Here is a 22,834-nt window from a genome sequence, read left to right on the forward strand (position 1 = left end):
TTCTTCATTTATTCCTTTCTTCTTATTTTCTTCTTCTTCTTTTTTCTTCTTTCTTTCTTTCTTTCTTTCTTTCTTTCTCTCTTTCTTCTTTCTCCTTCTTTCTATTTCTTTTTCATATTCCTTCTTCTCCTTCTTTCTTTTTGTATACATTTATTTTGTTTTCCAAGTTTTCTTCATCTTCTCTTTCATTTCAAGTTCCTTTCCCTTTAAATTTTTGATTTTATTCTTTTCTCGTTCCTTCTGTGAGTTTCTAAAAGTCGTATATTACTTCATTCCAAAATAAGAATTTCAGTTTTGTATACCCTTTTCCCGTTTGCCTCAATACACTGCTTGGGCTGCCTGTGGATGACGTCACACTTTTTTACTCCTAAGGAGCTCTGGGAGGATCACCCACTGAATAATAATGCTCGTCTGGTCTGTAAAGTCGTGCAGATCTTTAGTTAGATCACGTTTAGTTAAAGAACGAAGTTTCTTGCTAGGTTGCTTTCAAACCATAGTTCGTGGATCTCCAGTTTGTAGCAACAAAATTGCAGCTGAAGTCTTCCAGGTACGTACAGGCTGTAGCATAGTTACCTGTGCGTGGAGAAAGAACTCCAAGTTATGTTTACCACGTAAGATATTTTCTCGTACATAGTCTAGATGATAAAAATTCACGTACACTGGACGTGTTAGGCCCTTAGGAAAAAAGTCAAAGCTTAAGTCAAAGTAAAGGGTTTTTGTGATTCTCCTCTAATTGATGGTTTTCAACCACTCCCACGAGAATTAAATAATAAAAAACACGGCGGCCATGTTGGAGAATATAACAAAAGAATTCATTGACAATTCTTTTGTTAAATTCCTCCAGCATGGCCGACATGAAACCATCAATTAAAATATAAAGAAAAGGTTTTACATGCATGTATAAGGGGTCGATTTTTGTATTTCTAAAATTATAGTTTGCTGCTGTACAGACCTATGGATTTTATACATTTTCATAGCTTGGTTGGCTGTATTATAGCAGCTTAAACAAAAAAAATACAATAGGACGTTAGCATGATGGCGTCATTTGACTCCCACTACCATAATTCTTTGCAAATTTTCTTTCTTCAAATTTGTATTCAAATTTGTATTCAAATTTGTATTCAAATTTCCTTCATTAGAATAGTAAGACAATTGGTGCTAATTAACTGAACAAAAGAAAGTGTGCAAGGGAGTCTGGTAGCTAGTAGAGGTCATGCAAACATCCTATTAACTTATAATAATAACCTTATATTTGATATGTTCACAAAGGCTAGAGACATGTCTACAAGTAAAACACTAATCCCTGCTCAAAGAGTGGCCGAAAAACCGTTAAATATCTGGTAAGGGTTTATATCTATATGTATATTAGGCTTTCAAGGTTGGGGGGGGGGGGGGGCAGAAATGGTCAAGATTGGGGTCAGAGTTCTTGTATGGGGAAAACCAAACTAGTGTTACTACTCCCATCCCAACAAAAAATGAATAGTCCCTAAAAATAACCATCTTACAACGAAATAAATTGTGTTTTATACAAGTATTTGAAGAAAAGGGTAATGGAGGTTTTGTTGCATGTTGCAAACCAAGCCTGAATTTCACTATGGGTGGTGTGAAAACCATCAGCGGAAGGTCACAACGATATAAAATTTTCCTAAACATTGCCTGCACATTTTTTGAAAGCATAATTCCTTCTTGCTAACATTTACGTATGAATATAATACATGTACATGTAGAAAGCATGCAGCAAATAAAATGCAGCATGCAACATGAAACAAAACCTTCATCTACATTGTTGAAATAGCTGTATAACATGACAAGTGACAAGTTTTTAAACTCTAGATGTATATATATTAAGCTTTAATCCTTTTATCTAAACTACAAAGGCAAGAATTGACTGATCTTGCAAGAATTCATGGCAAGGTTAACCTTGGACAGGGAATGCCTGACTTTAATCCTCCACACTATGTAAATGATGCCTTGTCTCAAGCTGCTCAAAGTGCAGATGTACCAATGCAGCAATATTCTCGTGGTCAGGTAATGTTTCTAAGAAAGTATGATGTCCTTTACAGCTGTTTTTAAAACTCTTTTACTAAGGAGTTAGATGAGAATAGGTTAATAACATAACAAGGAGTTAGAGATGTAAGATATAATGAATAGATTTAGATTGGGAAAATGAACTCAGCTAATCAAAGTTGACTGTTTTGTTAGATGAGAATAGGTTGATAACATAACAAGGAGTTAGAGATGTAAGATATAATGAATAGATTTAGATTGGGAAAATGAACTCAGCTAATCAAAGTTGACTGTTTTGTTAGATGAGAATAGGTTAATAACATAACAAGGAGTTAGAGATGTAAGATTGAAGAAATAGAAAACGCGCGCGCGTGCTGTGTGCTGTCATAAAGCACGGGGGGTTGGCAGAACACGAGAGAAGTGTTAGGAGAAGCACGACGTGTAGCGGAGCGCTTCTTGACACTTCTCGAGTGTTCTTTCAACCCCCAAGTGCTTTATGACTGCACACAGCACAGCAAGCAAGTTTTTTTATTTCTTCTATAAAATACGAATTACAATAATAGATAGGAATGACACAACAGAAAGTGCGCGCATGTGCAATGTGCTCTCATAAGGCACGCTCTCCAAACCAATCAGAACGCGACATTCATAACAGTTATTTTATAAATAATGATTAGACTTAGATTGGGAGAATGAACTCAGCTAATTAATCAAAGTTGGCTGTCTTGTAAAATGTAAAATACATACTGACATTGTTTTGGCTGCAACATAGGGTAATCTACGGCTTACCAATGCTCTGGCCAGAATGTTCAGCAAGCTTCATGGTCGGGAGATTAATCCAATGACTGAGGTGAGGACTGTAAATCCCATTTGATTAAAAAATAAAACAAAAAATAAAAACTCTTGATCACTTTTCTTACGAAGCCCCCTTAAGCTACGGACACATGGTGCAACATTGCTTGCAATGTTGCATGCAATTGTTGTTGCAAGCCATGACACATGACGCAATTTATTGCACGCAACATTGCAGTAGTAGAAAACTATCCTACTTCAGCAACATTGCCTGCAATGTTGCTCGGATCGGTTAGCAGCTATGCTAGAGGCCTAGCAAGTCTCATTTTAAAAACAAGGGTAGATAAAAGTTTATCTATCTATCTTATCTACAATGTTGCACTGCGTGTCTGTGCCATTACCTTCACTGTATAATCAAATGCAAGTCGGTTTGTTTGACTAATTCCCTTAATTTTATGAAAGTTCACTTGTGACATTAGTTTATTTTTACCAGGTCGTAGTTACTGTTGGGGCATATGAAGCATTATTTGATTCATTCATGGCTTTCGTTAATCCTGGAGAAGAGGTTAGTATTATTCATTTCCTATTTTATCACTTTTTTAGTAAAAATACACAGGGGATTATTGAAAATCTCGCGTGCTGATTGGTTGAGAAACTCAAAATATCACACGACAATCACCAGAAAAAATGTCTTTTATCTTCTTTTTTTTTTCTTTCTTTTTTTTTTTTTTGTTGAAAGAATCACCTGTGTATTTATACTAAAACATTTATTTGCCTCAGCCTCAGTGAATATCGGAGAATATTTACCTTGCAGCTTGAAGACTCACGTCTCGGTAAATATTCCCCAATATTCACTGAATTTTTAAAGGAAATTTCCAGAATCAACATCCCCTCCCTCGTCTTGAATTTTTTTTTTTTTTTTTTTTTTTTTTTTTTTTTACATCTATTTTTTTTATTTATTTATTTTTTACAATATTTTTTACAACATTTATAATTCTTACTTGACAACAATACAAAATTTTTTTTTTTCTTTACAGAGGGTCGTCTAGTTTACAATGCTACTAATTTTTAAATTTATTTATTTGAACTATATTTTAGATATCACTATTTCATCCATTCGATATTCCAATCAACTTACAAAATCACCCTAATCTTTTCATATTTTTTTAAATGCACTAACAATTTCGACTATTTCACTATTTCCTAATAGAATATTTTCAAAATTTAAGACAGGAAGTACTATTGAAGCCCCTTTTAGCCATTCACAACACTTGAAATAAAAATTTCTAGTTTCAACACACTCTACATAAAAGTGAGACATTGTTTCATTTTCTTCTAAACAAAAACTACATTTTGGAGAATGGACTAGTTTGAAAACATACAATTTCTGATTCAGATATAAGCAATTATTTAAAATTTTATACTGAAAAGCCCTTAATTTTGTATCTATAGTACTTTTGTAAATCCTTGAATAGACCGATGACCAATCAATACCTTCAATTTTCAACTTTTTTCCTATACATTTTTGGGCAGTTGGTTTAAAATCCTTCCATTTGATCAACATCCAATAAATCATTTTTGTGTTTATCTTTTCCACCGGATACCTCTCATATCCCTTACCGATGTAGGTAACTTTCTGCATTGTTTTTAATCTGTCTCTACCCAAACTAATTTGCTGTCTTAGTTTTATTTTCCATTCTTTTGTAATCGCATTTAAAATGGCTCTCCATAATAGATAATCCACGTCACTCCACCCTTGTTCTTTAGCTTCTTTCCATGTCGGTTCCTTTCCTATCCATACCTGATGCACTGACTTCACACCTTTCATTGCTAGTCTTTTTATAGATATATTTTCAGCATTTACCTTTATCAGTCTATTGAACCAGATTGGTTGTCTTAGAATGTCGTCTTGATTTGTTAAATTAATTTTACTAACTTCTGACCATGCATGAATTATTTCTTTATAAAATTTTGGAATGTATTTTATTTGGGCTAATAAGGCAGCCTGATCTAAATTTTCCTCAAGATATTGTAATCCTCCTATCTGCTCAAAGATTTTCTCACATACTGACCTCCAGTAGACATCTTTTTCACTATTTCTAATCTTTAAAGCCCACCTTATGCGGTTTGCTCCTATCATCAAGTCTAAATCGGGAAGGCGTATTCCCCCTTGATCAAAATCATTTATCAATGTTGTATATTTAATTTTGGGTTTTTTACCGTTCCAGATAAAATTTGCGATTTCATCTTTCACATGTTTTACATAGTGTAGAGGTGCACTTAACACAGAAAGGACATAACACAGTTTACTGATGGCTAAGCTCCTAACAATTACTGCCTTACCATATACAGTTAAATTTCTTTGTCTCCACATATTTAGTGTAGCTTTAAATTTTTCAAAAACTCTATCAAAGTTATTTACTTCCATCCATTCCTGGTTGTGAGAAAAATATACGCCCAAGATTTTTATACCTTCATTATGTAAGTTTACCTTCTTTTCTATTGTAGAGGGCAGCAAATCAATATCTTTCACTTGACCAATCCATCCTACTTCTGATTTTTCTAGATTTAATTCCAAAGAAGAAAATTTTCCAAAATGTCTTAATATTTCCAGGGTATTTTTTAGCGATGGAATATCCTTTAATGTAAAGGATGCATCGTCTGCAAACAAAGCCAATTTTATCTCTTCCAGTGAATTCCTCTGTAACTTAACTCCATGTATATCACAATTACTTCGAACTAGCTCTGCCATTACTTCTATCACCAAAATAAACAAGTAAGGTGAAATAGGGTCACCTTGCTTCGTACCTCTCTCTAATACAAAGAAATCTGTAACATTTCCATTATTTTGAATACAGCTTTTGATATCCGCCAACAAAACTGTAATCCACTGTATGAAATTTTCACCAAAACCGAAATGTTTTAGAGTTGCAAAAATGAAATTATGCTCTACTGAGTCGAAAGCTTTCTGAAAATCTGCAGCGAAAAGTACATAAGAGGCATCATTTTCTACAGCAAATTCAAACAAATCAGCAATATACCTCAAAGGCTCTTCAATATTTCGCCCTTTTACAAAGGCGGCTTGGTTCGGATGAATTAATTTTGGTAGTAATTTCATCATTCTTTCACTGAGTGCTTTACTACATACCTTTACGTCAACGTTTATGAGACTAATTGGACGCCAGTTTTCTATAAATCTAACATCTTTGTCAGGTTTTTCTAATAGCGTTACGATTACTTGTCTTTGAGTTGTAGTTAAGAAACCTTTTTCAAAACTATAATTAAAAGAATTTACCATTTCCTGGCCCAGTTCTTTCCAAAAGCATATATAAAATTCTTTTGGTAGTCCATCATTGCCAGGAGTTTTATTGTTTGCCATTTTTTTCAAACTTTCATAACATTCTCCTGTTGTTAGATAACCTTCTACTTTTTTTCTATCTTCCTCATTTAATGTCTTTGTTGTTTTAACACTATCTATAAAATCAAAACATTCTTTCTCAGTAAACCTGTTTTTCCTTTCGTAAATTTTTTGATAAAAAACTTTTAGTTTTTCTAGTATAATCTTTTCACTAGATACTTCTTCTCCATCATCTATTATTTTACGTATATTTGTCTTCGATTTCCTATGCTTTTCTAAGTTCAGAAAAAATTTGTTACTCTTTTCACCTTGCTCAAACCAAGTCACTTTTGTTCTTATAATTAACCCCTCCGTGATATAATTGTTGTAATCATTTATTTGATTTTTAATATTTTCATATTCCCTTACTAATGTTTCATTCTTAAACCAATTTTCTTTCTTTTCGATTTGTTCTATTTGCACTTCTAAGTCCCTGTACTCTGTTCGCAGACGTCTTGTCTTAGCTTTTGAAAAAGCAATTGAAACTTTTCTAGCTTCATACTTTATTAACTCCCATCTCAGATTGGGGTTCGTAGTATTATTTTCAAACATATCCTGTTTAGTTCTAAGTATAACATCCTTAACTTTCTTAACATAATTTTCATCATTTAGTAAGGAGGTATTCATTTTCCAGAATGATGGTCCATATCTAGTTTCAGGTAATGTTGATAATTTCATGATTAGTGCTGAGTGATCAGTTGCTGGAGCAACAGTTATTTTTATTTTTTCTACTGATGGTTGAAGATAGTCCGAAATAAAAAAATAATCTAATCTACGATACAATCTCTGCTGTTTATGTGTAGCTGTACCCTGTGCATGACCACTCCAAGTGAATCGTTTTGCTTCAGGATTTCTTAAACGCCAAATATCACATAAATCAAGACTTTGTTTTACTGTTTGCAAGTGTTCAATAGATCGACTTTTCAATTTCGGATTCCCACCAACCGTTTCTAATTTTAAATCCATTACGAAATTAAAATCACCTCCCCAAACAATCGCTGTATTACTATCTAATTCGAATTTTTCGAGTTTTTCCACAATGTTTTCAAATAGACCGACTTGTTCTTTCTCTATGTTTGGAAAATATGAGTTTATTAATAAAAACTCTTGTCCTTGTATTATGATTTTTAAAATGATAAAGCGTCCTTCACTATCTATCTCCCTTTCTATGATGTTATAATCTATTTTCGACCCCAGTAATATAGCCACACCTTTGCTATGGCGAGATCCGTGTGAAAATACTATTTCTCCATTAAAGCGATTTTTCCATTGGCATTCAATTTCTACTGAACTATACGTTTCCTGGATAAGATATATACCATTTTCACCTCCATGAGTCTTTAGCCAATTAAAGATTTTTTTGCACTTTTTAGAGTCTCTAATTCCATGGACATTAAGTGATATCATATTACAATTAATGCCTGTTTGCATCATCCTCCTCTTTTAAGAATAAGACCCTAATGTATAACAATAGCAAGATACCAGAAGACAAAATAAAAGTAGCCGTATTGTTTGGTACAAAAAAGATTGAAAATCCAATTTGAAAAACTATCAACAACACTAACACGTAATACACATACAAAACAAAACGAAACAATACAACACTTAACAAACATATTGTCAAAACTATCAAAGGACGCAGCGAGATGAAGCCAAAAATTCCAGGTCTACTTCTGCATATTTAAATTTTTAGAGTAAGACAAAATAGAGAAAAAAAAGGAAAAAAAATCAATAAAATTGAAAAGGAGACATAATATTTAACTAAGATGAAAGATAAACTTCGCGCAGTATATAAATATTAACTTCTAAAATATATCCAGTAATTAAATACTGTCTTTATATACAGTTCTATAGCTTAAGTTATTTCAGTTTTATACTTAGCTTTACATGAATAATTCTTCCAAGTCCACTTGTTTTGTTATTTTATATGTTTTACCACCTTTTTCTTTTTTAACGAAAATCTTTCCATCCCTAGTTTGAAAGCTGGCCCATTTATATTGCTTTGCTCGCTTCTTCACTTCTGCATACAGCTTCTTTCTTTCAGATGTTAGATGCTCATTTAGGAAAATCTTTTCCGCACCATTTAGCTTTTCGTCATCTCCTTCGTACTTCCTAAGCCTCCATCTCGCCTCATATAAACTCTTCTTATCTTCATAACATTTAAATTTTACCAGGATCGGTCTGGGTTTTATCTTAGAATACTGTCTGTGAACAATATCGATATCGCCACTATCTATCTCCACTTTAACTTCTTTCGCAATTCCTTCGACGATCTCTTCTAAGTCCTCGTTGTCCCACTCGGGAACACCATGAATTTCCAAGTTATATTTCCTTTGGTACTGGCTTATCTCATCTTGATTTTCTTCCAATTGACTCACTCTAGACTTTAAAGCTGATATATCGCTTGTTGTAACATTGCCTACATCGCATTGCTCTTTTAATTCCACTTGAAGCTCATGTATTTTACCAGATTGTTCTTCGAAGGATTCTTTAAGTTTCTCATAATTTTTTTTTAAGTTCAGCATATTCATTTATGAGTTTAACTGTGTTGTCTTCTACACTCATTAACTTGGTATAAATCATTTCCAGCGTTGGTTTTTCACTGTCAGTGTTCTTTCCTTCCACGTGTTCTTCGTTCGACATTTTGCAACTTTTTGAAATTGGCGAAGATTCTTGCGATGATACTGAAGATATTGGTTCTCTTTCTCTCCTTTTCGACATTTAACTTTTCTAGTTCTATGAGATTTTTCTTCTACATATGAATTAAGCAGAAAGTAGACCAGGTTTACGGACTAAAGTTGGACACGTCCAACCACCATGACAGTCCAGTCCTTGTCTTGAATTGAATCTATAATATTCAGCCTTATTTCAGAAGAAAGAGCTTTTCCTTGCTCGTATGTACGTCCTGAATTACTGATTCGTAGCATTTTTGAAGACAAACTGTCTCGAACATAGTCCCCACCCCTTATCAACAAATGAAATCTCACTTGGAAACGTGCAAAATTGAAATGTCAAATGCCCATTTGCAACGCCAGTTGTACATGTTTTACAGTCAACCCGAATATGCTGCATTTTGTTGAAGTTAGAAACTAAGCACAAAGAGGCCTTATTATTTATTTTCATCACCATTGTAGGGAGTTGCAATTTACATATTTTGTGCAAATGTTGTTGAGATTACTATTATTGATATTGAACCATTTCGTTGTGTCTTTTTGACAGGTCATCTTGTTTGATCCTTGCTTTGATTGTTACTACAACCAAATCAGACTTGCTGGTGGAAAACCAGTTTATGTAACTTTACAACAGGTTTGTTACAAGTCATGACATTGTTATCAATAAGTTAATAGAAACATTACTTGTACAGTTCAATTTCTCTTTTTGGTTATTTGATGTTACAGGGATATTCAAGGGTTCTTGGTGTAATATATGTGTGTGGGGCCAAGATAGTGTCCTCCATGCATTGCTCTTTTTCACTGTCTCTCACAGTGCAGAAATATTGCTACACACATTGCACAAGGCATTTTTTTACATTTTATATTCACATGTTACTTTTTATCTAAATTGGGCTCCCTGTGTTGTAACTAAAACTTGTCTTTTTTTTTTTTTTTTTTTTTTTTGATGATCAGAAAAAAGGTGCCACAACAGCTAAGGATTGGATAATAGACAGAGCTTCAATCGAATCTAAAATAACTGACAAGACAAGAGCTATAGTGATTAATTCACCACATAATCCAGTGGGAAAGGTAACTACATATATAAAAAGCACTGGCTGGATGCTTAACATTTATCAAAACATAACTTTGGACAGAGTGATGGCTACTGTGAACAATCCACACCGTACAGAAAGGTGTCAGTAAGTGGTTGGCTGACCAATTACAGACACCTTAACCATTACGCTACCGACCACCTACTGACACATTTTACCAACCACTTACCAACCACTTACCAACACCCTATCAACCACTTGCCCACCATTTTTAATTACCGATCACTTACTGACCACTTACCAACAACTTACCGACACCTTCCATTTGGAATTTGTGATTAACCTCTGGAGGTTGTCGTTTCAGTCTTTCACTTACAACTCTTATTTGGCTCTCATGATTTTGTTTTTGTATTTCCAGGTACTAAGCATGGAGGAGCTAGAAATGATAGCAGATATCTGTATAAAGCATGACTTGCTGTGTATCAGTGATGAAGTGTATGAGTGGTTGGTCTTCAATGGTGCCAAGCATACTCGCATAGGTAGGTCATTGATAGGGTGTGTGGCATCTCCCCTCAGATGTCATAGCACATTTTGCCATGCCATGCCATGCCATGAATGTAACCCGCATTGCAGGCATTTCTTGTTGGAACAGGGAAGATTCTCTCCTCTGCAACAATCTTCCCCATTTTAAAAAAAATATCTAATCGGTTTAACACTCCTGGGTGGACGGCATAATGCCTAATAAGTTTTGCAACCCAATTAATAAGGCAGCTGATTAGACTGAATTAGAATTTAGAAGTTGATAAATTTTGTGGAGGGAGTAAATAACGGAGAACATGAAGGAAAAACCCTCAAAGCAAAGGAGAGAACCAACAAACAACTCTAATAATATGACACCAAGCATGTCAATGCTCAAACCCAGCTCGCATTCATTGATGGGAGGCAATGCATTAGCAGCGTCACCACCCATGCTTTCCTCTATTTCCAACAAGAACAGCTGCAATGCAGTTGTCACCTCAAAACCTGAAAACCTGACACACTAAATTCCAATTCACTATGTAAGCTGGCTGTGCCTTGACTTTAATCAGCCCAGAGGTTGTTTCAGGGTTCAATCATTGAGTAAGCCGCAACCTGACTTAGATTAGCCCAGAGGTGGTTTCAAGGTTCAATCTGTGATTTAGCCATGCCCTGACTTAGATCAGCCCAGAGGTTGTTTCAGGGTTCAATCATTGAGTAAGCCGCAACCTGACTTAGATTAGCCCAGAGGTGGTTTCAAGGTTCAATCTGTGATTTAGCCATGCCCTGACTTAGATCAGCCCAGAGGTTGTTTCAGGGTTCAATCATTGAGTAAGCCGCAGCCTGACTTAGATTAGCCCAGAGGTGGTTTCAAGGTTCAATCTGTGATTTAGCCATGCCCTGACTTAGATCAGCCCAGAGGTTGTTTCAGGGTTCAATCTGTGAGTTAACCATGTCCTGACTTAGAACAGCCCGGAGGTTGTTACAGGGTTAGATGAAATTGGGAGGTTTGATTTGAGAGCAGTTATTTCATGTTCTTTGATAATATCTTGGCATGCTTATACTTCAAATGACCAAAATGCTTTCAGCTACTTTTCCTGGTATGTGGGAACGAACACTGACCATCAGCAGCGGAGGAAAAACATTTGGAGTCACAGGATGGAAGGTACTGTACACCAGAGAAGCAACTCAAGATTGACTTGATACTGTGTTGCACTTTGAAAATCAAGCCAGTTGTCCAAAGACTAATGGAGTTTAGCATGGAAATTATGGCTTTCGTTTCTGCCCATTTAAACTCATCCTGAAGCATTTTAATGCGACTAGCCCACAAAACAGGCGCTCTTATGGGTTTGGGCTAAATTTCGGCGAAAACCACGGTTTTGGGATAACTTTGAAAATTTGGAACAAGCGAGAACTAAAACTGAGCAAAAAAGAAGCGAAGGGCCCATTTTTCTCGTGGGCACGTAGTTGAAACAGGAACCCCAAAACCCCGATTCTTCCCCAATCCCACAAGAACGCCTGTTCTGCAGGCTAGAATGCAAGGGTAGATGGTCAAAAAACGTCTGCTGCTTGAGAAAGCCTAGCCTGCGTCACATCCGGAATTTTCTTCGTAAATACGAGAGAAAATATAGAGAAAGCCCTATATGAATGTATTTGTCTTTAGGTTGGCTGGATCATTGGTCCTGAAAATCTAATCAGATCTGTGCAAGCCGTTCACACGGATGTGACCTTCCATGTACCAACCCCAATACAGGTTAGTACTGATTATCATGAAAAAATATCCCTTTAGCAAAATTCCCTAAGCTACCACAGGTAACCCAAATTCTGAGGAACTCTCCAATAAAATCAAACAAATTACCAAATGGACTACTTCGACGGCGGCCATCTTGGATTGCAAGGCATTTTGGGCGTTCAGGGGGCAAATAAAGCTTTGTTGCAGAAATAAAGTCGATTGATAGAAGATGAAGAAGATAAGTTAAGACGGCATATCGATCACCTTTACCCATGAAAGACAGACAAACACACAAAACTCTATATATTTTCAGTCATCTTTCTTTTGTTTTGCCCCCTGGCAAGATGGCCGTTGTGTCATCAAATTAGTCCATTACTAGTGTGCCAGCCTTGGCTTGTTAACTATGTGTGGACCGAATTTTAGCGCATTTACGCGAGTTTTGCCATAATTTTCCATGAATTACCTGTGAAGGTGCCAGGGTTTTCAGGCCAAATACTTCATCCTCTATTTAGGAAGCCGTTGCTACGTGTATAGAGAGGGAGACACCGTTGCTAGGGACCAGTGAGTCTCACTTTGCTCAGCTTGCTGAGCTGACAACCAAAAGAATGGAGAAAATCGCGAGTTTTTTGACAGATTTTGGATTCGTACCCATGATACCAGAGGGAGGTTACTTTATGTTGGCGGATTTCTCCAAGGTGGATACCGGTAAGTGGTACACACACCTTAGAGCGATTTCAACTGCAACTGGCCACTATTTGGTAAACGAGCGCGATTTAAAGTAACGGGATCAACTCAATCACTTTAAATAATATTATATTACCACTGTTTTGATTGACACGCGTTCAAGTTGACCGAGATGAAAGTAGCGACAGGTTTTAAACTATGGGCAAGAAAGAGAATACCATGAATTGAGTAAATCATTAGAGTACGTAAGGTACATGGGAACTACCGCATCTAAAGATTTGTCTTATTGACAGTAGTCTAATACTGATGCAACTGTTGCGACTTTTGTGGCGTAGCAATGAAAAATGCGAGAAAAAATAAATAAAAATAAAATAAAAATTTAATTTAATTTTAAAAAATGAAAACAGCGAGATTTGACTTTACTAGAGAAAAAAATATTAATAAAATATTTGTTCTTAGCAAGATTGTATGTTGTTTTCCAGGCGTCGATTTGAATGAATATGACAAGAGTGACGACCCAGTAGACTACAAGTTTATTCGATGGCTCGCCAAGGAGAAGGTAAGTTGAAAATCCATCGGCCCCATGGACCTCCTTTCCTCACCTATACCCCCCCCCCCCTCCCTCCCTCCCGCTGGCGGTGCACGCCCTTGTTGATATTGGTATTCTCAATATTCTTATATTGATTTCAGGGTATCGCACTTGTCCCGCCAAGTGCCTTCTATGGAGCTGACAATAAAGCTTTGGCTGGTACTAATGTGCGCGTTTGTCTAATGAAGGTATGAATATGACATGCAAATACGTTAGTGGGGTAATACGGGTAGAGCATTTTTTGCATGACTTTGAACTTTGAAAAGCTCAGTGCCAGTATGCGAACCTTGCCACGTGATTGTAGTGTTGTTGTTTTTTGATAATTTTGGTTACCTGATTTTTTTCCTCCCGCAATGGGATTGGCCTCCCAGTGCCGTAACCTTGGCGTGGCCCTGTCCGCGCCGTGTTGAGTGGATGGAGAGTAAATTCTCGAGCACTGTAATTGGTCTAGCGCATCCCTTGCCGTGTCACGACCGTGTTCGTGCCGTGAGCATTTCACAATCATAGAAAACTGCTCTAAAAGACCCTAGCCATAATGACGTTTCATACCTAAACTACCACAATGCTTAAAATGCCAAAGAACTCCTTTGAGAATACCAAGAAAATAATACTGTAGCTACCTAAAGGGATTCTGGAAGCGTAGGTATGAAACGTCGTCATGCTTGAGGTTTACTACTTGTCGTACAACATTGATTGATTGCTTCTGAGTGCAGAATGGATGTTACTCGTGTGTGGACACTCTGCTTCAAAGTAGGAACTGTGACGTTGAGGGGTATTAGAGGGGAGTTGTGAAACCATCTTCCTAAGATTATATTTCTGTCTCCAGGCGGACAGCAGCATCGAAAAAGCAGCAGAACTCCTGAAGAAGATTAAGAAATAATCCTAGAAGGAAGTATATTGCCATGAAGGCAAGCAGTTAATTGTATTGTTAGGTCTAGTGTTACGTGAATGTACGAGATGTTATTAATGCACACTGTTTTAAAGATGATAGAATGTTGCATCCGTATGAACGGATGGATGGAAGATGGGAATGGATGAAATACATGATGGATAGATAGATGGGTGGATGGGATGAATAAGAGTGGATGGATAGGATGAATAAGAGTGGATGGATGGGATGAATAAGAGTGGATGGATGGGATGAATAAGAGTGGATAGATGGGATGAATAAGAGTGGATGGATGGGATGAATAAGCGTGGATAGATGGTGATGAATAAGAGTGGATGGATGGGTGTGGGTCGGTGGATGGGGATGAATAAGCGGGATAGATGGGATGAATAAGAGTGGATGGATGGGATCAATAAGAGTGGATGGATGAGATGATTAAGAGTGGATGGATGGGATCAATAAGAGTGGATGGATGGGATGAATACGTGGATGGATGGATGGGATGAATAAGAGTGGATGGATGGGATGAATAAGAGTGGATGGATGGGATGAATAAGTGGATGGATGGGATCAATAAGAGTGGATGGATGGGATCAATAAGGGTGGATGGATGGTGATGATTAAGAGTGGATGGATAGGATGAATAAGAGTGGATGGATGGGATGAATAAGAGTGGATGGATGGGATGAATAAGAGTGGATAGATGGAATGAATAAGAGTGGATGGATGGGATGAATAAGAGTGGATGGATGGAATGAATAAGATAGATGGATGGGATGAATAAGATAGATGGATGGGAGGAGTAGATGAATGGACATATGGGATGGATAGAGAAATAGGATAAGTGTATAGATGGATTTTGTGCTTCACTAAGCTGCAATTATAGACCTCTTTACATTGACTGTAATGTCTTCCTATTTCAGACCACGTGTCATTCCCTAGAGTATCATTTTTTTGCTTAACTGTTTTGATTAAATAGACCTCTTTAGCTTGGACGTAATGTTTTCCCATTTCAGACCACGTCATTCCCTAGAGTATTCTTTCTTTGTTCAACGGTTGCACATGAGAAGACACATGTATATGGTTACAATTCAAACAAAGAATCTTATTCTCAAGGGAATGACACGTGGTTTGAAATGAGAAAACATTACACCTGAGCCGAGAAGGTCTATCGCAGAAGAGTGAATTGAAGAACTTGTTTTATAACTGTGTTTTAGTGAGCCAAGCTGGGTAACTGTGTAATGATAACGGTTTTTACAATAAGCCACACATTAAATTTCATTTTATTAGAATTCTTACTAGGAATAAAATCGTCGCTTATAATTTACTCGATAATTTGAAATCTCCATATATATCCATATATATGTGAACAGATATGTGAACATTATTACATCTGGGTGTCCGTGCATGTTGAGTCATATAATTGATATTTTTCCCTTTACTACTGCCGTCAGACTATAGTGGGCAAATTAAAACTACTTTTAATACTGAGTAGAGGTGTTATCGGTAGCCTGTCTTCTCTGTTCTATTTGTTGGCGACATCGTCGAGGTCAGTTTTGCCTCAACTTCTATACTTTTCTTTGGTCCTTCCAAAACATAATATTGTCTTGTTTTCACTATACTATTGGACTAGTGGGCAAATGAAAACTGCTTTTGATGGCTCGTCTAATGCTGAGAAAAGGTGACCTGGGAAGCCTGTCATCTATTTGCTGGCGACATCGCCGAGGTTTTTCCAAGTGCATCTCACAATGTCGTATAATGTACCCTAACACTTCGATAGGCTCTCTGCCTTGGATTCCGAGGTGTCTGTTGCTGATGGCAAGAAGCATTTCGACAAATGCATGAAAGTCCAAGGAGGCGCGCCCGTTTTCACAAGCTGAATGTCGCCTGCTGATGTTGATGTAAAGAATGTCCATGGCTGCTAAAGTATAGTTGAATTCTGTGAGCTGGCATCTCCTGGGGAAGAATAGAGAAAATATGCATCATGAGTCAAGGCTTAACATTTCCATGGAAATATCCTTTCAGCCAACTCGAGATGTAAAGTGAAAGAACTACCTTCTAAACTTGTTGCGCGTGACGTAACAGAAGTAGATCTCGAACCTTCTCGCCGCCAACGCTGCGCTCAACACCATATGTCAACGCTAATCACCACCGCAAAGTACAGCAGTAGCGCAGCTCAACAGGGTCGGTAGAAATGTGCTAAGAGCTAAATGGAAAAGTAATGTGATGGACAACTCTCTAAACTTGTTGAGCGCACCATTACAGAAGTAGAGTTTGGTTCTGCCCACCAAGAACGTTGTGCCAAAAATGGTACAGTGTGTTCGGCCGTAAAAGGTAATTGGAGATAAGATGACTGGACATGTTATGTGAAGGAGAATCGTCTGAAACTTTTGCACGCAAGTTTACAAAAGTAGAGTTTAGCTGTACGGTAGTCGCGCGCTACAGTTGCGAAGGGGGATACATGTACACGTTACGATTGAGTTTGAGCTTACAACAGCAAATTTTCAGATCCAATTGATCGGTTTATGGCAATCAATCTTACCTTGCCATCATTCGAAACGACGTAGGACCCAATCTACTGGAAGCTCGCACACCAACAAACCGTCTAAATAACTTAAGACATCTTTCTAAGATCCTCAAGTGGTCAAACTGGGCTGAGCATTTGGGATAGAGCTGCTCTAAGCAACCAAACTGATCTGGGCTTTTGATTAATGTACTTTCAGACCTGCAGAAAATATACAAGATAGATAGTTATAATATTATACTGTTTACCTGTTCAGAAAAATAAAATCCCTTTACTCTGAAAAAATGTTTAGACCTTTCCCAAATTTGTTTGAGTGACCATGAAACAACGGTTCTGAGTCAAGGCTGGACTTGATAGAATACAGTGTTAAAGTATGGACACATCAATTCCAACCTTGACTTCCAACCATTGTTTTGTGATAACTCAAGCAAATTCAGAAAAGGTCTTCTTTCTCATGTAAAACTATTGTGTTCGTGTCATCTAACATGGCAGTTGCACATGATAATGCAAAACCTCAATTGAATTATTGCTCAAAGATCTTTACCTTGGATTGAAGAAGTAAGCAAGTTGAATAGTATCCATGATAATAGGGAGCTTAATTTCAATATCAGTAGCGCTAACAAAACACTCTACTTTGCCAGTACTTGTCTCTTCTTCATGATCAATCTTCAGACTTGGACTAGAGTTTACTTCCAAAAGAATCGGCTTCATTTCATCATCTATCAGAATATCAAACCCCAGAATTTGAAAGCACTTCAGCTTAGTTTTCAAATCTTTACTGGAAACTATAATGTCTTCCTCGATTGAGAGATTGGGTATAAAAGCAATGAGTGTTCTGCAAATAATAGCATCTATCCTGGACCATAGCCTTTTTATATCAATCCCTTTTCTTTGAAGTTGGTTGAAAACACAGCTTAGTTTTCGTTTACTGCCCCTATCATGGTCATCGGTTTGGATATAAGTTGAACTATGCTTATTGAGAGAATAGTTCGTCAGGTGCATGTAGCTTCTGTGAATATTCTTTGTAGTGGGAGCTTGGTAACGTTCTGTACAAAAGCGTGCCATTCCTTCTCGACAAATATATATCTCCAACGGATCAATACTCTTTAAAATTACATAGATTCTTAGATCAAATTTAAGTCTTTCCAAGAGTAGAGGATTTTGGATGTATTTCTGTACAATGCAGGGTTTTGCTAAGAGTGAACTGAAATGGACATCATATGGATTAGTCATTAGGAATATCCCATCTCCTTGGGAACCGAGGTCTGGCTTGATGATATATACCCCATTACTGTTCTGCGACACATATGAAATAAGCTCTGGGTACTCGTTAGGGAGAGTCCATGTCCTTGGGTAGAATGCATATTCTTCTGGGAAGAGTTTTTTCATTCGTTTGAGTTGTCGGGTCAATTCTACCTTGTGAGCAGCTTCTGACATCCCTGGGAAGGAAATATAATAATAATTATAATAATGATAATAATAATAATAATAATAATAATGGGAGGTTCTTATATAGCGCATTTATACAAAGTCTTAATGCGCTCCACACCCATGACCAGTGTAGGACTCCATGGGCTGCTTATCATAAATATAAATATTTATTTAAAAATAAAACATTTTTACAGCTGAATTCTTTGTGCGAGGTGAGAAATAATTTCTAATTTCATTGAAGACAATTCTTTGTTTTCTGTGAAATAGGAAAATGCACGTATCTTTGTTTATGTTTACAAACAGGCAGAAGAAAAATAGACATAGATGGCACTGGAGCAGAATAATCATGTATGTACATTAATTAACATGAAGATATATATTCACAGCATTTTAAGAAAGGTTCGTTAGAGAGAAAACACGTACAGGGAATGTCCATTGGGGATTGTATCCAATGTCAATCAATTTTTGCATGTAATAAGCATGACCATAGTTCCATTTACCATCATGTACCACAACCTTTTTTTAGATAAGTGTGGGTGTATGGAGGAGTTTTTATGAACATACGCAAAATTGAAATATGTGGACCAATTTGAAGAACTATTGTTTTGGACTGACTAGTAGCCTCGACTCATACATGTGAAAACGCCACATTAACATGAGGCTTAGATCAGTCCAGAACAATAAATTGGTTGCCATATTTTGATTCAGTGTATACTTGGGGTGATGTTAGGAAGGTAGATAAAGGGGTGTATGTCTGAGAGTGATGGGTTAGATTAACAGACAGACAGACAAGAATGCATGTTAAAAGGTATGTTATAACAATTCCTCATATTGATATATAAATAAGAGTACCTGGGAATTTATTGAGTAAAGCATGTTCTGGTAAAGGATCTGGAACATCAAAGGCTCCACCCAACCAGTACAGGTCACACCCTGTGCGTCTGCCTACTGGATACTGAAAGAGTAAAACTTTAATGAAACACTCGGCAATGTCATTGAGCTGCAGGGCTTACATCAAATTGAAATGTAACAGCTAATTTGAATAACTATTGTTCTGGACTGACTGGCCTCATGTTCACGGGGAAACAAAAGCATTTTCACATGTATGAGAGGCTAGTCAGTCCAGAACAATAGTTATTTAAATTGCTCGGCATATTTCGATATGGTTTATATTCACTAGAACATCACCCCCCGCCCCACCTCCTAACTCAACTAAACTTAGATTATAAAATAGCTAAGTTCTAACAAAAAGACCCTATGAGGGGGAGGGATACCATGTTTTCCATTTGAATTTCACATCTACCTATCTCACAATTATTTCAGAATGGTTTTGTGTGTCTTGCCAGAATATTACCCCTATAAACAGGGCCTCACTGTCAGTAATTAAAGAGCAGTCTGTCATTCATTGTTAGTTCATGGTTCTCATGTTACTGTTTTAAAACCATGCCTGCTTGTCCAAATTTACCCGTACCAGGGCCTTATCTAAAATACCCATGTTGTAAGGAGAATTTACACTTTCACCCAAAAAGCTCGACAGAGTTTAAAGACCTTAGCAATAAAATATCACACGCTATATTAATTTTTTTTTGTATATTTTAATATTCTAAAACAAAATTTATTAGCCAACAAATCCACCTGTATTCACCAGAAGCGTAATATTTAAGGCACGGAGTCGTAACTTGCCGTATTCTATATACATTTTTAAATTCAAAGATTAAAAATCTCTGCCAAATTTTAGAAAGCCTATATATTGTTCTACGGAAATATGATTGATGCAGCTGCAGAAATAGCGGGGAATATTTTTTTGAAAAATTCAATATTCTGTTTAATATTAATCGTCTAGCACAGTGTTTGTCTAAGTCTGTTTATCGTAGAGTTCTACAACACAGAATAATATCGATGTAAGAAACGTTCATTTGTATACAAGTTTAACAATTCAAAGAGGCTATTGGTTCCCAAGAGACGTGAACAGCTGATGGAACAGTCTAGCAATTAAACTACAATATTAACAAAAAAAACTTTCTTTGTTTTGGTAGTTTGTAATCTAATATAATTGAGATTTTTCTGGAACTATATCTCCATAGATACAAATTTAAAAGCTTAGAACTTGGAAACAAAAAAAAAAATGCATAAAAAATTGTTGATGCGATAGAGATAAGGTTTATTTAAAAATATTAAAAACCAACTTTGATATTAAAATTTGACTGGATTAGTTTTTTTTCTTGGATTAAATTTCATATCAAGAAGAAAAATCTCTAAATATTGATCGATAAGTTGTTGAATTTTGAACGAGTTTATTAATTTTCTTTATGTAGTTTACATTGAACGTAATTGTTAGAATGTTGATCTAAGTTGTGTTGTAACATAGTCAATATTTGAGATCATGATTTAAAAACTTACGTCTATTTTAAACGATATTGAAATTGCGTAAAATAAACTAAAAATAACCCGTTTAAAGAAAGAAAATATAATAATTTCTAGGAATATAGAATACCTCTCTCCAGTTAAGTTCTCGAATCGCCAAATTCAAAACATCACCTGAGCTCTTCGCACGAGTCGTATCAATACTTGGATTACGGTTTGTAGTCTTTCCTTTTTGTTTTTTCTTCCTTTTAGGTAGTGCGCCAGTCTTTTCCCTTCTAATCAAGTCCGATACAAGCTTTCTTCTTTCTCTTTTAGGTTTTGATTGCTCTTTAACTAGTCTTTCTTTTGACTGAGTTGAATTTCTTGTAGCAGTAGAGTCCTTAGCAACGGGCTCGTCGCTCTCTCCATCTTCGGTCATTACGAATATTTCAGTTAAAAGACAGCTCAAAACACATCTTTAAAGACATAAAGACCCTTCTTGTATTCGCAGAATAAGATCTCGAAGGTTTAAGAGAGATTATTATTATAGCATACCTGCTTAGGGTATGTATGTTGTGGTTGAATGTCCTGGAGACCGACTCGAGGATGTGATAACACAGGAAGCCCAAAACTAACGCTGTTTCTTCACACTTCGTAAATTCCGTCGCTCTCTAGGTTCTCGTGGATGGGTGCTTGGGAATTATAAAGCATTTTCGGAAATAGCTCTATCTCTTTCCTTTTTCATCTTGCTTTAGTTAATGTCCATCAAAACTATTTATTTTACTTTGTACTTTTATCAGTTATTTTTCCCTTTCCTTCTTTTTTCCTATTTCTTTCTTTGCCCTTTTCTTTTATTTTCTTTCCTCCTCCCTCCCCCCGTTTTCTCACGTTTTTTTATTATATATTTCATTGCATTTCCTTTTCATGGTTCTTTTTCTTTTCTCTACCCCATCCACCTTTACTCATTTTTCTCTTCCACCCCTCTCCCCCCCCCCCCCCCCCCCCGCTACTCATTTTCTCTTTAATATAGACATCTCTCACTCCCTTCTTTCCCTGTCAGTCACAAATTGATAAATAATCATTACCAGCCATCAGATGACCCCTTCCGTGATTCAAAGTGTTCTTTCTGTTAAAGCAACGGGACAGGACCCGAACTACGCCGACCGACTGCTGTTACATGACTTAAAACGCCGGAGATACTAGCCGGATGTATCGGGTTACCGGATATACCTTTATCGAAGAGTTCACGAGGATCTATGTTAATCTAAATTCTTGGACGTGATACCATCGAGAGCCGTAAAGTCAACCGAAAAGAAAGGAAGATCGAGAATAAACAAACAAGGGTCCCGCAAAAGAGTCGGTCATGACTTACCCCTCCCCCACCCCCTCGTGATAAAAATGGTAAGCAAGCCGGGATCCCTCTCCTAGCTTAGACTGCACGGGAAGACGAAAAAGAGAAATATATAGTTATATGTCTTTTTAGACCCCTTGCTTTGAATTCCTAGAGGAATTGTTCTGGGGGGACGAAACTATAGGGCATCTTTTTTTATGCAAAAAATCTATTGTTTTGTCCCCCTGGGCCCGGTTGTACGAAGCCTGGATAGTGCTGTCCAACGGATAAATCTTATCCAGTGAATAAGTCGATGCTGTTATCCAATAAATTTATTTATCCGTCGGATAATACTATCCAGGCTTTGTACAACAGGGCCCAGAACAATTCCTCGAGGGACTTAGTGCAAGGGGTCTATACTGGCCCCGCATGATGTCATACCGGGCGCCATGTTGGATGACAATAAATAATGGTTTTGGTCATGTCAACCATCATGGCGGTCATATTTTTTGTTCTCGTGTGTAAGAAAGCATACCACCTATATTGTGGTCGTAATGGGTCATTAATTAACATTGGTTTTGATGGATATCTCTGCTATCTCTGTGCAGGTTTGTAATCTCATGTCAATGTTTAACAAGACCACCCTGGAGGATGACTGGAGGATACGTTGTAAGTTGACCATGCCCTCTCCACATGTGCTGCCCAAAGTTACGAATTCATGTCTTTGAAAGCGAAACTCGAGCATAGGTAAAGCGATATATACCTCGTGCTTAACGCTTATTCTCACGGACACTGCTTACCTGGAATTCAATGTCCTTACCATATGTGCTTCATAAACATATGCCTTTGTGGTCTGGGTTCGAGCTACGAGCTCCGGCTACTAGCTCCGGCTAA

At 36.8% G+C, this 22,834-nt stretch overlaps 3 protein-coding genes across 5 annotated transcripts; 1 reads left to right on the top strand and 2 right to left on the bottom strand.

The window, feature by feature from the left end:
* The first annotated feature begins 376 nt into the window (after positions 1 to 376).
* On the top strand, positions 377 to 14,504 carry LOC116293035 (kynurenine aminotransferase). Of its 2 annotated transcripts, none has more exons than XM_031700433.2 (14): positions 377 to 547; positions 1,270 to 1,340; positions 1,878 to 2,028; positions 2,780 to 2,857; positions 3,293 to 3,364; positions 9,416 to 9,502; positions 9,823 to 9,939; positions 10,321 to 10,441; positions 11,507 to 11,583; positions 12,082 to 12,171; positions 12,663 to 12,855; positions 13,317 to 13,393; positions 13,525 to 13,611; positions 14,250 to 14,504. In XM_031700433.2, exons 1-14 carry the CDS (start codon positions 404 to 406, stop codon positions 14,301 to 14,303), a joined length of 1,419 nt encoding a protein of 472 aa, XP_031556293.1. In that variant the 5' UTR covers positions 377 to 403; the 3' UTR covers positions 14,304 to 14,504. The 2 variants fall into 2 exon arrangements, with proteins under 2 accessions (XP_031556293.1, XP_088880819.1); XM_089024693.1 differs by having other exon boundaries at positions 480 to 611.
* LOC148904584 (uncharacterized) lies at positions 7,984 to 8,727 on the bottom strand. The gene has a single exon (XM_089024926.1). The coding sequence runs from the start codon at positions 8,725 to 8,727 to the stop codon at positions 8,080 to 8,082; it is 648 nt and encodes a 215-aa protein (XP_088881052.1). The 3' UTR covers positions 7,984 to 8,079.
* A 304-nt stretch (positions 14,505 to 14,808) lies between the features above and the next one.
* On the bottom strand, positions 14,809 to 21,435 carry LOC116293027 (tubulin polyglutamylase TTLL11). 2 transcript variants are annotated; one of them, XR_016118805.1, is made up of 6 exons: positions 20,762 to 21,435; positions 19,120 to 19,222; positions 17,381 to 18,275; positions 16,855 to 17,037; positions 15,294 to 16,268; positions 14,809 to 15,200 (listed from the first exon to the last, which is right to left on the bottom strand). XR_016118805.1 is itself a non-coding variant. In XM_031700426.2 (5 exons), exons 1-5 carry the CDS (start codon positions 21,047 to 21,049, stop codon positions 15,929 to 15,931), a joined length of 1,809 nt encoding a protein of 602 aa, XP_031556286.2. In that variant the 5' UTR covers positions 21,050 to 21,435; the 3' UTR covers positions 14,809 to 15,928. The 2 variants fall into 2 exon arrangements, 1 of the variants encoding a protein (XP_031556286.2); XM_031700426.2 differs by having other exon boundaries at positions 14,809 to 16,268.
* Positions 21,436 to 22,834: the final 1,399 nt, after the last annotated feature.

Source organism: Actinia tenebrosa, unplaced genomic scaffold (genome assembly GCF_029948245.1).
Source record: "Actinia tenebrosa isolate PJP-AT-01 unplaced genomic scaffold, QUT_ActTen_1.0 PGA_scaffold9__36_contigs__length_13948895, whole genome shotgun sequence".
Classification (NCBI taxonomy): domain Eukaryota; kingdom Metazoa; phylum Cnidaria; class Anthozoa; order Actiniaria; family Actiniidae; genus Actinia; species Actinia tenebrosa.